Source organism: Lithobates pipiens, unplaced genomic scaffold, assembly GCF_037356315.1.
Source record: "Lithobates pipiens isolate NorthernLeopardFrog02 unplaced genomic scaffold, aLitPip1_a1.2 Scaffold_27, whole genome shotgun sequence".
Lineage (NCBI taxonomy): Eukaryota > Metazoa > Chordata > Amphibia > Anura > Ranidae > Lithobates > Lithobates pipiens.
This window is the reverse complement of record NW_027507788.1, coordinates 136,493,757-136,508,033: the sequence shown is the minus strand read 5'-3', so window position 1 is coordinate 136,508,033 and position 14,277 is coordinate 136,493,757. Positions and strand designations below refer to the sequence as shown.

Sequence of the window (14,277 nt, the reverse complement as noted above, 5' to 3'; positions counted from 1 at the left end):
CAAAAGCCGCGCCTCCGGCTCCGCCTTCGCCTGTGATAGGCGGAACACTGAATTTCCCAGCAGCCTGTGTTCCGCCTATCACGGACGTCGTATCATCCTCGTACTACGGACGAGGATGATACGACGTCTGTGATAGGCGGAACACAGGCTGCTGGGAAATTCAGTGTTCCGCCTATCACAGGCGAAGGCGGCGGCGCAGCTTTTGAACTTTACAATGGCCGCCGACGAAGAGGGCACGGGACGGCACGGGACGGGGGCAAGGCAAGGCACGACACGGGACGGATGCAAGGAGGCAAGGCACGGGACGGAGGCTCGGGACAAAGGTAGGCTGGACACACACACACACACACACACACACACACACACACACACACACACACACACACACACACACACACACACACACACACACACACACACACACACACACACACACACACACACACACACACGGATGGAGACACACACAGGGATGGATGGATGGATGGATGGAGACACACACACACAGGGATGGATGGATGGATGGAGACACACACACACAGGGATGGATGGATGGAGACACACACACACAGGGATGGATGGATGGACACACACACACACAGGGATGGATGGACGGACACACAGGGATGGACGGACACACAGGGATGGACACACACACAGGGATGGACGGACACACACACAGGGATGGACGGACACACACACAGGGATGGACGGACACACACACAGGGATGGACAGGCATGTCTCACCCTCGGCTTATACACGAGTCAATAAGTTTGCCAGTTTTTTTGGGGGTAAATTGGGGGCCTCGGCTTATATTCGGGTCGGCCTATACTCGGTATATACGGTATGCCATTAGTGGTCAAGAACGCTTGATATACACTGGCAAAGTGTGCCCATTTTCTGAATGGGTAATTCAAAAAGGTGCATTTTAGTTAACTCTATTTTATAGTTACATACTTTACATAATGCTTTGGAATATGTTCCCGCCATCTTGATGGCATAAAAGCTTCAGTAACATGGCCATATTGGCACACTGCTCATTAAACATGTCTGTATGCATACAGAAGCTACCGTGTTGTGTTGTCTTTCCCTGTGTTTTTAAAGCACTTTCATAACTCCAAATTCTTGTGTATGACTTGATGCCTTCATGTGGCCCTTTGCATGTTGTTGATGGACTCTATATTCAGAAGGACTGCCTGTAGCTATGTTGTATTAACTACAAACTGAGGAATTGTGCAATTGTCGTCCTCCTGTTTTCACCATGTGTTTATGTGCAAATGGAGCCAACACTATACACTATATCCCAGTCACCATCTTGCTGGCATATAAGGAAGCTTCCCACATATTAGATAATTGTACTCGTTCACACAGTCATTGTGTGTGATATATGTTCTTTAAACTTTGGTCGTGCACATGTGCGTTCTGCCTGTCTGCATGTCTATCTGTGATGGCATTCCCACTCTGATGGTGGGTCTGCTTTGACTTCATGTGGCCAGCCTATTTGCTGCTCTACTGTCAGAATACACAGCTGCAGCCGCTGATGAAGAAAAGTTCTTAAACATCTGTCAAATGGGTGGCCAAATTTTGATGGCTTGGCCACACACTGTAGCTAGTTTATTTTTGTTCAACCCACTAGTTAGGGGGGGGGGGGGAATGGATTTCTCCATCCACACAAACTAGGTGGATGGAGAAATCCTCCTCCTGATTTTTCCCTGCCCGGGTCATTGTATTCTGAGAGTTGCACTCGCTGATGACAATACACGATCAGCAGCTGCTCAGCATTTGTTAAAAAATGTGACTTCTCCCAAGCGGGACAGCCACACTAAGAATTCATCTGGTACTGACAGTTTTGATCAGTATATGGGGCAGCTTAAGACTCTAAAGTTGTGTGCGCACAATAATCCTCCAGTGCGTCTCACAAGAAATTAGAGCTGCCCAATTCTGGCCAAAATGAGAATCACAATTTTTTTTGCTTAGAATAAAAATATCACGATTCTTTTGACGTAAAATCTATTTATTTATTTTTTTTAAATTCATTAGTCATTTAAAAAAAATGCATTTGAAAGATTGCTGCCTAAATACAGTACGACATAAAATATTACAACAACCACCTTTTTATTCTCTAGGGCAGTGATTTCTCAACCAAGGTTTCGTGGAACCCTAAGGTTCCACCAAAAGTTGCTAGGGGTTCCTTCAGCATTGGGCAATTTCTGCCTCTTAGATAAGTTCCCACTGACACCATTGATCTTTTTAGCTATCTGTAAGGAGGGAATTCATCCCACTGACCACAAGCGTAAGGACCATTCTTCCCACTGACTATTACACTAATGTATCATGAGTTGTAGATTTCTAATTTTTAGCAGGGTCTCCCCGAGACCGGAGAACTATTTCAAGGGTTCCTCTGTGTTGAAAAAGTTGGGGGTTCTAAGTAATTTTCTAATAAAAAGATTTTAACTTGAAACCAACAAATGTCAGAAAAATGTTTAGTGTTTAAGTGGTTAAACTTTTTTCCCTTACACTCTATTCTGTTGACAATTTTTTACAATGTTTATACTTGAGTTCAGGAAGGAGCTCAGCAGGTAGGTTGTTCCAAACAACTTTGAGAATTAATCACATCTTCTGTGGTTGTAGGCTGCCTCAAATCCTTCTCTCTAAATGTAATCCTAGACATACTCTGATTATTAAGATCAGGTCTCTGGAGGCCAAACCTTAACTTCTAGTACTCTGTCCCACTGCAGAATAGAATTGGTGCCGATCGCACGCCTCCCTGATAGTATGACATGATTAAGTATCTGCCTGGATTTCTCAGCATTGAGGACACCATTGATCCTGACCGAATCTTCAATGCCATTTGCGGAAATGCAGTCTTAACCACTTAAGGATCGAGCCTCTTTCTGAGATTTGTTGTTTACAAGTTAAAAAAAAAGTGTTTTTGCTAGAAAATTACCTAGGAAAAAAGGTATGTTTGGGGGTTCCAACACCGTAAAGAATAAAATAGCGGTCGTTGCAATACTTTGTCACACCGTATTTGCGCTGCAGTCTTACAAGTGCACTTTATTGGAAAAAAATAGTTTTTTTAATTAAAAAATAACACAACAGTAAAGTTAGCCCAATTTTTTTTTTTTTATATATTGTGAAAGATGTTACGCCGAGTAAATTGATACCCAACAGGTCACACTTCAAATTGTGCCTGCTTGTGGAATGGCGACAAACTTTTACCCTTAAAAATCTCCAATTTCTACAGGTTGCAGGTTTTGAGTTAGAGGCTGTCTAGGGCTAGAATTATTGCTCCCGCACTACAGATTGTGTGTGTGTAGATATCTCACGTGTGGTTAGAACAGTTTTCATATGCGGGAGCTACTCACGTATACATTCACTCCTGCAGGCGGGCTCGTCTGCATGGGGTGCGTTGAAAACATTTATTTTTCTTATTTTTACCTTTTTTATTTTTATAGTTTAAAAAAAAAAAATTGTCACTTTTTATTCTTATTACAAGGAATGTAAACATCCCTTGTATTAGAAAAAAGCATGACCGGACCTCTTAAATATGAGATCTAGTGTCAAAAAGACCTCAGATCTCATATGTACATTAAAATGCATTAAAAAATAACGTTTTTTTTATTAATGGCCCTTTAAGAGCTGTGAGCGGAAGTGACGTTTTGACGTCGCTTCCGACCTGCAGTGTCACTCATCGCCATGCACAGCAAGTGACAAGAGGCGATTGCCTCTGCCGATGGCTTCCGTAAGCGGCTGAATGCACTGGATTGCAGAGGGTGGGGCCTCTCCCGCCACCAATAAAAGTGATCTTGCGGCGAAACCGCCTCAGACCATTTTATCTTGTAGCGGACCACCTGCTGAAGAAGGGGATACCAGGGTTATGGCAGCTGGCTGCTGCCAGAACGATATCCTCCTTCAAACAATTGATGTAACTGCGGCGCGTGGTCCGGAAGTGGTTAAACTTGCAAGGAACCTCCACCATGCTTCACTGTTGCCTGCAGACACTCATTTTGTACTGCTCTCTGGCCCTTCGCAAACTGCCTCCTGCTACAGCCAGATATGAACATTTTTGACTCCTCAGTCCAGAGCACCTGCTACTACTTTTCTGCACCCCAGTTCCTGTTTTTATGCATAGTTGAGTTGCTTAGCCTTGTTTCAGTGCCCTTAATGTGTATGTGCCTTATCCAGCAAATACTTGCTCCTACTTCCTCATTCCTTGCCTAGGCAAAGATGTTGTCCCCTTGGTCTTTCCCAACTACTCCCAGCCTGCAGCTTCTCAGGCTACAAAACCAAGTTTCCCTGTCTCCTTCAGTCTGGTGCATGCACAATAGGAGGCTGGCTGTAAGTGCTCCTAATGGCACAGCACGCTCAAGAATCCAAAACCGCGTGGGAAAATAACAAACTGTGTAGACTTTGGTTCCTCAGAAGAACAAACTGAACCTACAGTACTTGTAGCTTCTGACTTTTTTTTATTTTTTTTTTTAAATGGGTGAAGTTCCTCTTTAAATTTAAGGTTCCCAGAATATCATGAAAGCATCAGGCACACCCCCCCCCCCCCACCACCCCCCTTTCCCTGCAACTATGCCCACTTCCATCCCATTTCAAGCTACTGTCTGTCCAACTAGGATTAAATCCTCCTGTTATTTACTAGTGACATTCTGCAGTCTAGCAGAAATTAACTCCAAGAAGTCGTCTCACTATTTATTTTTTGTCCCCCAGGTGACAAAATGCATGCTGCTTTGTCCCTTATTTCTAGCTTGCTGAAATATGTCCGATGGTAAGATGGGATATATAAAGTGCAAAGGCCAATAAAAATCAAATATTTAGGCCAAAGTCCTCAGGCTAATAGTGATTTATGCATAAAGTGCTGGAAATTCAAAAATCTTCACAGTGAGGTAAAAAAATACTCATCGTGTTGACTGTAGTTCAGATGGTAAATGCCCACTCAATGTGCTCTCAGAACTCTTACCTCATGGGCTTAAATGCCTTAATTTGTCTGTTGGATAATAGCCTTGATTCCAGGACCCAAGATAAGTCAAGATAGGAGATAGATGCTTAACGAAAAGGTTAATAACATCTCCAACCCAGTATCGGGATCTACATGTAAAAATAAGTAAGCCTCCAATAGTTTTACCAAAAATACACCAAAGTTTAATAAAATATCTGCTTACATCAATGCCAAACAGAATCTAAAATGGTGTTCTAACGCCACCTCATACGTCACTTCCGGTTTGCGGTGACAACTTCTGGTTACCTTTTTACTTCATACGCATTGCGTCATACCCTCGTGACTTCATCAGGGATGAAGCCCTGATGAAGTCACAAGGGTGTGACGCAACGCATAGGACATAAGGACGCAAAAACATAACCGGAAGTTGTCACCGCGAACCTGAAGTGACGTATGAGGTGGCGTTAGAGCTCCATTTTGGATTATGTTTGGCATGTCTAATATGGCGTTGATGTAAGCAGATATTTTATTAAACGGTGTATTTTTGGTAATGCACTACTGGAGGCTTGCTTATTTTTACATGTAGATCCCGATACTGGGTTGGGGACGTTATTAACCTTTTCGTTAAGCATCTATCTCCTATCTGGACTGATCTTGGAATCAAGGCTATCATCCAACGGATGAATTAAGGCATTTAAGCCCATGAGTTAAGAGTTCTGAGAGCACATTGAGTGGGCGTTTTACCATCTGAACTACAATCATCATGATTATTTTTCTACCTCACTGAAGATTTTTGAATTCCCTGCACTTTATGCATAAATCGCTTTAATTATTAGCCTGAGGACTTTGGCTTATACATTTGATTCTTATTGGACTTTGCACTTTATATATTTCTTCTTTCAATCTGAGGATTTTTTCAACCCGTTGAATTTATTTGTTTATATTATATGGTGTCCACTACATATTTACCACTATGCAATTACCACTGGCATATTTTGGTAGTGCACTGAGATGTTATCATTGTCCTTCTAGTCACATAGGATATGCGCAGCATCACATATAGTTATTTATATAAATTTTACTAGGTGATTTGTGATCATGGTTGGATCCTGCGGCATTTCCATCTTTATTATATATATTCTTTTAGGTTTTAGTAGCACAGAGGCCTTTTCACTTGGCATGTCCGATGGCATGCTACTTGGAACAATAGCCTTGAACTGACACCCATCTCACTCCCTGCAACAGTATTACCTGTGCATAGCTCTGCTGTGAGCAGTCTGTACTATTTGCTCAGTTCAGGAGCTCACACTACAGGTGGACTCACTAGACGGGGGTCAGTACTTCTTGACAATTTGCCCACAAATCAGGCTTAGAAGATGGTAGGAGCATAGAAGCAGGAGGACATTGATTTAAAATGAAGGTTTCATTGTAAAACACTAGTAGATCATTATAGAGTCTAAGGTGGGTTATTGTACCATTATTTTTTCACCATCTTGAGTGTAATAAACTGACATACATCTGTATGTGGCATGCTTGTTGGCTTTCTTTTTGGTTAGGGGACAATGTTGCCTTTTGTACGCCTTTTTGTCTGCTTATTTCACTGACCTGTTTGACTTTTTTTCTTTTTTTTTTTTTTTCTTTCCATCATTCATAGAATAAAGAGCCATGTCTGGCTCGTATTCCCCCAACTCCAGCCAGAAGGATTTTTAGCCTTCAAGACTCAGATTCTTTATCCGATGCTAAGGAGGGGTAAGTAATTTTACTTTATTAGCCCAATTAGACATTACACAATTCTTTCTTGAACCCCACTCCTTAACACTTTATAGTCCTGTACCCCCACATTTTGGTTTGTCACTTTTTTTTTTTGGCTTGGAAATGTACACTCACTAAAAATGCTTCTTTACACTTCAGCGCCCTATGCTGATATAGGCTAGTAACAACCACAATCCTTTAGCATGTTGTCCTCACACCAACTTGTATTGTAGCGAGAGTGAGGGGAAATGTCAGACCTGGTCTATTACTGAGAGGTGTAAGCACTAGGTCATGCAAATTTTGGTTGGTTCCAACGTAGTTCTCTCAAAGACGCTGAATGGAAAATTGATGGAGAACCAGTCAAATACAGCTGTCGGATGCAGCTGCTGTTGCCACCGATGCTGGCTGTCAGAATACAATAGCTACAGCAGAAGTTTCCTCCATCCTTACTGTAATAGCATGGGTGGAGTAATCTTCTTTCATTCAGCCTATCTCTGTGACCTCAGTTTAAAGACCTCTAAAGCACACACTGCGAGTTGTGTTTAAATTTAGATGTAGTTTGTGTGTGTATATATATATATATTATAGATGTGTGTGGGCACCTGATTGTGGCTTCACAGCCGGGCACCCACTGTGCATGCCCGAATGGCGCCGTGATTTACCACGCAGTAATCTGGGACCTGTCACGTGTCCCAGATGACTGACAGGAGGGGGCAGAGCTGAGCCCTTCCTGCACCTAGGGAAAGTGATGTCACCAGCCCAGGCACTGAAGGAGGCAGACTACGAGGGACCCCCTAGCAACAGGCATTTAGAGGTGAGTTAAAAACTTATTTTTTCCAATTTTTTTTATTTTTTTAGGTATTTTAATGATATATATAATTTTATTTATTTTTATTTTTTTCTCTGTGCAACACCACTTCAAACATCCTTTTTTTTCACATGCTTCCTAAATACAGTATCTGTAGTTAAATATATTGTTATTTTTCAACGATTATATGTTGAATAGAATCAATGACTACAGTACCCAAGCTATACTGCTGGTGACGCTATCCAAGGCTGAAACAGTTCTTATGGCTGGGATGTGCAGTCCCTCAATACTTTTAATGTTGATGGATATAAACCGGCAACTCTGTGGACTCAAGTTGAAAATCTTTCCTCCTCTTGGGGAAAGCAGAGGAAAGATTTATTTTTCATACATCATGGGACATTCCGACTCAGGCTAATATTCATTACATACTCAGGTGAATGGACACTGGTAGACCAAAGGTCTTCAGATGGGAAGTGATCCCCTATATAACCCCTCCCACACAGGAAGCACTTCAGTTTTTTTTACCAGTGTCTGCAAGGTGGATGGCACGGTTTGTTTGAGTACTCTGAGCTCCAGGTCTCTAGTCTCAAACTGTTCTTAAATGAATCAAGGGATTGACTGATCTGATCCATTGGCTTATATGCTTAGAAAAATGGTAGCCAAGCCTCGCAAAGAAGACTCGAGATCCTGCGAGGGTTTTGCCTGTAATATGGCCTCCGCGCGCTGGACCCTGCGAAGTGGAATTCTGGATACTACAGCGCTAAGGCATTCCTGCCAGGTGTTATATAGGTCCAGGCGAGTGAACCCTAAACATGAAAAGGGTACCCAATCCTTGAAGGTCCTCAAGTGACAGGGAATCCACCATGAAGGGTGAAGATTGGGCTCTTAGTTTCTAAGCTGCTCTGCGTCTAGACGGGTAAGTGAAACCCCTTTACTTATTATTGTGGGGTGTCCTAGTGATTTTAACAATCAGTCAAGCTTGATAATGGCTGAACACCAGTGTGCGGTGACCATATGGGGGAGTTTTGGGCTAGCTGTGGGTGTTTGCAAAGTGTACTTTATTTTTTTGCTTGTGTCTGGCTGTTTTTTATCTGTATGATGGTGCATGGCTGTGCGCCATTTCTGCTTGGTTCACTAGGTCGCCCATGCGTTCGCAAGAGTGTCACTATGCTCAGCAGTTTGTTTGGTCATGGCGCGCGCAGCTTCGCCGCACATGCGCAGTAGCCTTTTTATCTGGGCACACGAGGATTAGCGTCATATGCGAATACAGCATGCAATGCTTCCAGAAAGCATCTGTGGGACACAGAGCAGGCTCTGAACAGACACTGGTTCATTTTTTTTTTTTTTCCTTACCCGGGTCACCTGAGTCACCAAGTGTTGCTTGGCAGGCTAAAGGTTCTTAGTAGGATTGTTACATAAGGGTTTGGTGAGTCCTATTAAAGGGTCTCTCTCTTCTGAGGTGTTTTAATATTACACCAAAGTATTCTTTGTGGCTAGTAAATGTCTTAAAAAAAAAAAAGAGGAGCAGGACTAACACTATAGGGAAAGGCAAACTGATGTCGTCGGTATTTTCTGATGAACCTAGTCGTATCCCTAGTGTTGTATCCCCTGAAAGACCAGAGGCTTCCAGGCAGTCTGAGCCGCTGCGCTTATCTGGTATTGTGCCTATAGTAAACACTGCTGCCTCATCCTTTATCACGAAGGATGAACTGTCCTGGGCCCTATCCGGGTTAGAGCACAGGATTGCTGGCATGATTGCCTCCATCCCGCAGGGTAGCGAGAAGCGTTACAGGCCCCCCCCCCCTCCCCAGAGACTGCTAATTTGGAGCAGGAATGGGTTGATGGGGAAGAGCTTAAAGCTCAGGACTCTGTGGAGGGCCCAGCAGATGAGTCTGCTTCTGAGCAATCCGGACAAGATATCCAGTTGCTGTCTGCCTCTCAGTTGCAGAGGCTTTTGATCCTGACTGTCCGAAATGGTTCCCTTTTGCCTTTAAGTTGCCTCTTGCAGAGGTGACTGAGCCCCCTTGGTTCTCTTTGAAGCCTCTTCAGCCAATACAGGCTTTCCACCTACACCCCCTGTTGGAACAGGCAGTGTATGCTGATTGGGAACATCCTGACAGGATTTTTAATAGGTTTTCACTTTTATATCCCATGGATGAAAAGTTCTTTAAAAAAATGGAGCATGCCAGCAGTAGATGCAACAGTCTCTTCCTTAAATGAGAACTTAACTTGTAAACGTTAAGTAACTGGTAAATAACACACAGGGCTTGAAAGACCCTGTTGGCAAGAAATTGGAGTCATCATTAAAGGTTTCCTTTTCTTTGGCCAGTTCAGATATTCGGCCAGCTGTTGCAGCAATTGCTATCTGCCAGTCCATAAAGGATCAGATCAAATGGCCTAGGCTTAACCAGGAGGATGATCTGCCTGATGAAAGTAAGACATATTTCTCTAGCACTGTGTTTTGCTATTGACGCTTTAAAGGATTCAATACAGCAGGTTTCTAGTTTAGCTCTCTCGTCTGTACATATGCACAGACTCTTATAGCTTAAGAACTGGTCAGCCAAGCCTCCTTGTAAAATGTTGGCAGGTTTCCTTTTTCATGAGAGGTTTATTTGGTGACCATTTGTACAAATCTATCCAAAAGATCTCCGGAGGGAGGGGTTCTCTAATTCAGGGACTGCTTCCCCCATTGTCTCAGCATGAAGGACGTTTTGCCAACAGGGTGCTAGGGCCACGGTCAGAAAAGGCACTGGGTCCAAGAGTCTTCTAAAACCAGCACCCAGTCCTCCTTTTGGGGAGAAGCCCCCGCTCCATCGAGCGGGGGGGGGGGGGGGCTAGGCTGCTACACTTTGCGGACATTTGGAGAACAAAAATTCAGGACAAGTGGGTCACCTTGATTATATCTTGCGGTTACAAGCTAGAGTTATGGGGATTGTTTAAGATCCAGCATTCCCTCGGATCCTCCAAAAAAGTATTGCTTCAGGCACTACATCTAGTACATCAAGGAGTGATTGTAGAGGTTCTGGTATCCGAAAGGAGCACAGGGTTTTACTCAATCCAGTTTATGGTTCGGAAACCAAACGGGTGCACAAGGCCCATTTTGGAACCCAGATTCATGAACAAGTATCTACTGAAATAGTACTTTCAGATGGAGTCTGTCCGCTCAGTAGTAGCCTCACTTCAAAGGGCAGACTTTCTAGCCTCGATTATAAGACTCGTATTTACCCATCTTTCAGTCTCATCAGAGGTTCCTACGTTTTTCAGTAGAGGAACATCATTTTAAGTTTGTGGCTCTACCCTTTGGGCTGGCTACAGCTCACGGGTGTTCACAAAGGTCCTAGCACAAGTACTGGGTCTTTTAAGGGCCCAAGGAATCCTGGGGCTTGGGTATCTGGATGACCTACTACCCAGAGATCACTCAGTACAGGCTCTAGAACAGAATTCAATATGTACAGTGTGGTTTTGCTGGAAAGTCAAAGCCTAAAGTATTTAGGTTTGATCCTAGATACGGTTTAAAGCGGGAGTCCACCGGGACTCCGCGTTTTTTTTTTTTTTTTTTTTAAATCCAGCAGCTACAAATACTGCAGCTGCTGACTTTTAAAATAGTGACACTTACCTGTCCAGCGCGCCCGCGATGTCGGCACCCGAAGCCGATCTCTAGGTCGCCTGTCGGGTCCTGCCGCCGCCATCTTGGGTATGGGAATCAGGAAATGGAGCCTTTCGGCTTCATTTCCCGGTTCCCTACTGCGCATGCGCGTATCGCGCTGCGCAATAAGGACGCTCCCCGCTGCCTCTGGGATCTGTGTGTTTCCCAGCAGGCAGCAGGGCACTTGCGGGAAGGGGCGGGCACTTGCGGAAAGGGGCATAAGTTACGCCCCTTTCCGCAGAGAGCTATCCCGGAAGTGGGTGCAGTTACCTGGATTATCCAGGTAAATGCACCCCCTCCCCCCTGAAAGGTGCCGATTGTGGCACCGGAGGGGGGGAGGGTTCCGATGAGCGGAAGGTCCACTTTAGGGTGGACCTCCGCTTTAAGCAAGAATTTTCTTGCCACCCATAAGAATCTGTGCCCTGAAGGTTCAGGTGTATCAGATAAGGGGCACTAGACAACCCTCCATTCGGCTCTGAATGTGCCTCCTAGGAAGAATGGTATCTTCCAAGGCAGTGCCTTATAACCAGTTCCATTCCAGGCCTTTACAACAAGACATCTTGTTAGCCTGGACCAGGAGAGGAAAAGCCCTGGATTATCCAATGTGCTTATCTCCTAGGGCACGCTTATGCCTAAACTGATGGTTGCAGGATCAGAACCTGCGAAAGGGAAAATCCTTTCTCCCGCTAACTTGGAGAGTAATGTCTACAGATGCCAGTCTCTCTCATGCTAGGGTGCGACCCTAGAAGGGCTCAAGCTCAGGGGACATGGTCAGGGACAGAACAGATCATGACATCAACGTCCTAAAATTACGTTCAGTATGTCTGGCCCTACGATCCTGGATGGGTGGAGCTTCAGTACTGCAGTGGCTTGTATAAACCACCAAGGCAGTACCAGGAGTCATTCAGCTCTGAAGGAGGTGAACCACATACTAGCCTATTCAGAGGGACATGTGCCGATTTTATATCAACAGTCCTTATCCCGGGAGTAGAGAACTGGAAGGCAGATTATCTCAGCTGCCAGCAGATCTGCCTGGTGGAATGGTCCCTACACCCAGGGGTGCTCCAGGAAATTTGCCAGCGTTGGGGAGGGCCAGACCTATTGGCATCCAGATTTAACAGGCTACAGCAGTTTGTGTCCCGAACAAGAGATCTTTTACCAATCGGAGCAGATGCTCTGATAAACCGTCTCCCGAAGGCCATGGTTCCTGGAGATTGTGAGCCTGACAATAGACAGGCCATGGATGCTTCCACGCCGCTCCGATCTGTCTCAAGGTCCCATATTCCGCCCCAATTTACAGTCTTTAAATTTGACGGCATGGCTATTGAAGCCAGGGGGCGGAAGGACCGTGGCATCTCAGGACCAGTAGTGTCTACCCTAGTGAATGCTAGAAAAGCTGTCACTAGGAAAATGTATCATAAGGTCTGGCATCCTTGGAAATGCGTGATTGGGAGAATTCTCTTTTCTACAGTCAGCTGTGGAAATCAAATTGGCTTTGAGTACAATCGGAGGTCCATTTTCGGCCCTATCAATATTCTTCCAAAGGCCTTTAGCCTCCCATTCACTGATCTGAACCTTTATGCAGGGGTTGGTTCACTTGCTTCCCCCCATTAGATCACCTATGTGTCCTTGGGACTTGGTGTTGTCTGTGTTACAGAAACGACCATTTGAACCTGACAAGGAAATTCCATTAGACTTGATGTCACGCAAGCTAGCCTTCCTGATGGCTATCACCTCGGCTAGAAGGGTGTCGGAGTTGGTGGCCCTTTCGTGCAGGGAACCATAATTGATCCTTCACCACGATAGGCTCGTGTTACGACCTGTTACATCCTTTTTGCCAAAAGTGGCGTCAGCCTTTCCTTTAAATCAGGACATTATTTTGCCTCCTTTTTTTCTTTCAGCCTCGATCGGTGGAAGAGAGCCCACTGCATTCTTTGGTTGTTGTCCGGGCAGTCAAGGTTTATTTGTCTAGCTCTGCGGATCAGACCCCTTATTTTGTTTTACCAAAAGGACCCAAGAAAGGGCAGGCAGCTTCCATTGCCAATTGCGTCAGTCAATTGGTCATTCAGGCCTACGGTCTGAAACTTAAAGCTCCTCCCTTTAGGGTGAGAAGCTGATTCTAACAGGGGTGTAGGAACCTCAAAGGCTTTTTGCCACCTGGTATCTATGGCTCAGATTTGTAAGGCTGCTACCTGGTCTTCAGTGCATACGTTCACAACATTTTATCAAGTGGATGTTCGAACAGCCGAGCAAAACTGTGTGTGTGATATAGGGGATAACTGAAGACCTTTGGTCTACCAGTGTCCATTCAACTGCATACTCTCCAATACATATTGGACCATATTGTATAGAACTGGGTTAAGAGGCTGCACTGCAATGGGCTTTAAGAACCCGGCCATCCAGATTTTATTAACAGGTCAGTTGGCTGTACGTCATTTTACTACGAGGGAAAAATGTGTATAACATATTTATAACACATAACCTTTCATTAGAGAAGTACCTAGGCTGCCTTTGTTGGCCTCATAAAAATGTTGCATTATCATTCAGCACTGGTAGTTCTCAGAGTAGAGATTCTACTACAGAAAGCAATTCCTGGCCAGGTTTACATAAATATCCTAACACATTTGCTTGCATACCCACCTCTATGCTGAGATTATCTGCACTAAAGATGCTTGAGGTGATTGTGCCTGCATTTTCAGCCTGAGGTCTTCGGTGGCAGCCCTGTTTTTCTGACTGAACATTTTGCTGTTCACAGTATATTGTTTTTTACTTTTTGGACCATTTTCGGACTAAATTGAGGCTGTTAGCTGTGACCTAAAAAACAGGAATTAGTGGTCTCCAAGTTCATCCTCTCAACTTTCCCTCCCATGTTTACAATGGATATAAAAAGTCTACACACCCCTGTTAAAATGTCAGGTTTTGGCGATGTAAAAAAAGACAAAGATGAATAATTTCAGAACTCTCTCCACCTTTTTAATGTGATCTATAAACTGTACAACAAACTGAAATCTTTTAAGCAGAGGGAAGTAAAAATGTAAAATAAAATGATTGCGTAAGTGTGCATGCATATGAAGAACTTCCTCACATAAAATGTGCAATATCCATGCAATAATAACACTCATATA

At 44.2% G+C, this 14,277-nt stretch overlaps 1 protein-coding gene across 2 annotated transcripts in view; it reads left to right on the top strand.

Annotated features, from left to right (window-relative positions):
* The window catches only part of PPP1R12C (protein phosphatase 1 regulatory subunit 12C), a 192,161-nt gene that overhangs the window by 123,537 nt on the left and 54,347 nt on the right, over positions 1-14,277 (top strand). For both annotated transcript variants that reach the window (XM_077457528.1, XM_077457527.1), the window contains one exon: positions 6,601-6,695. In XM_077457528.1, coding sequence (XP_077313654.1) covers positions 6,601-6,695 — 95 coding nt within the window. The remainder of the gene's footprint in view (positions 1-6,600; positions 6,696-14,277) is intronic.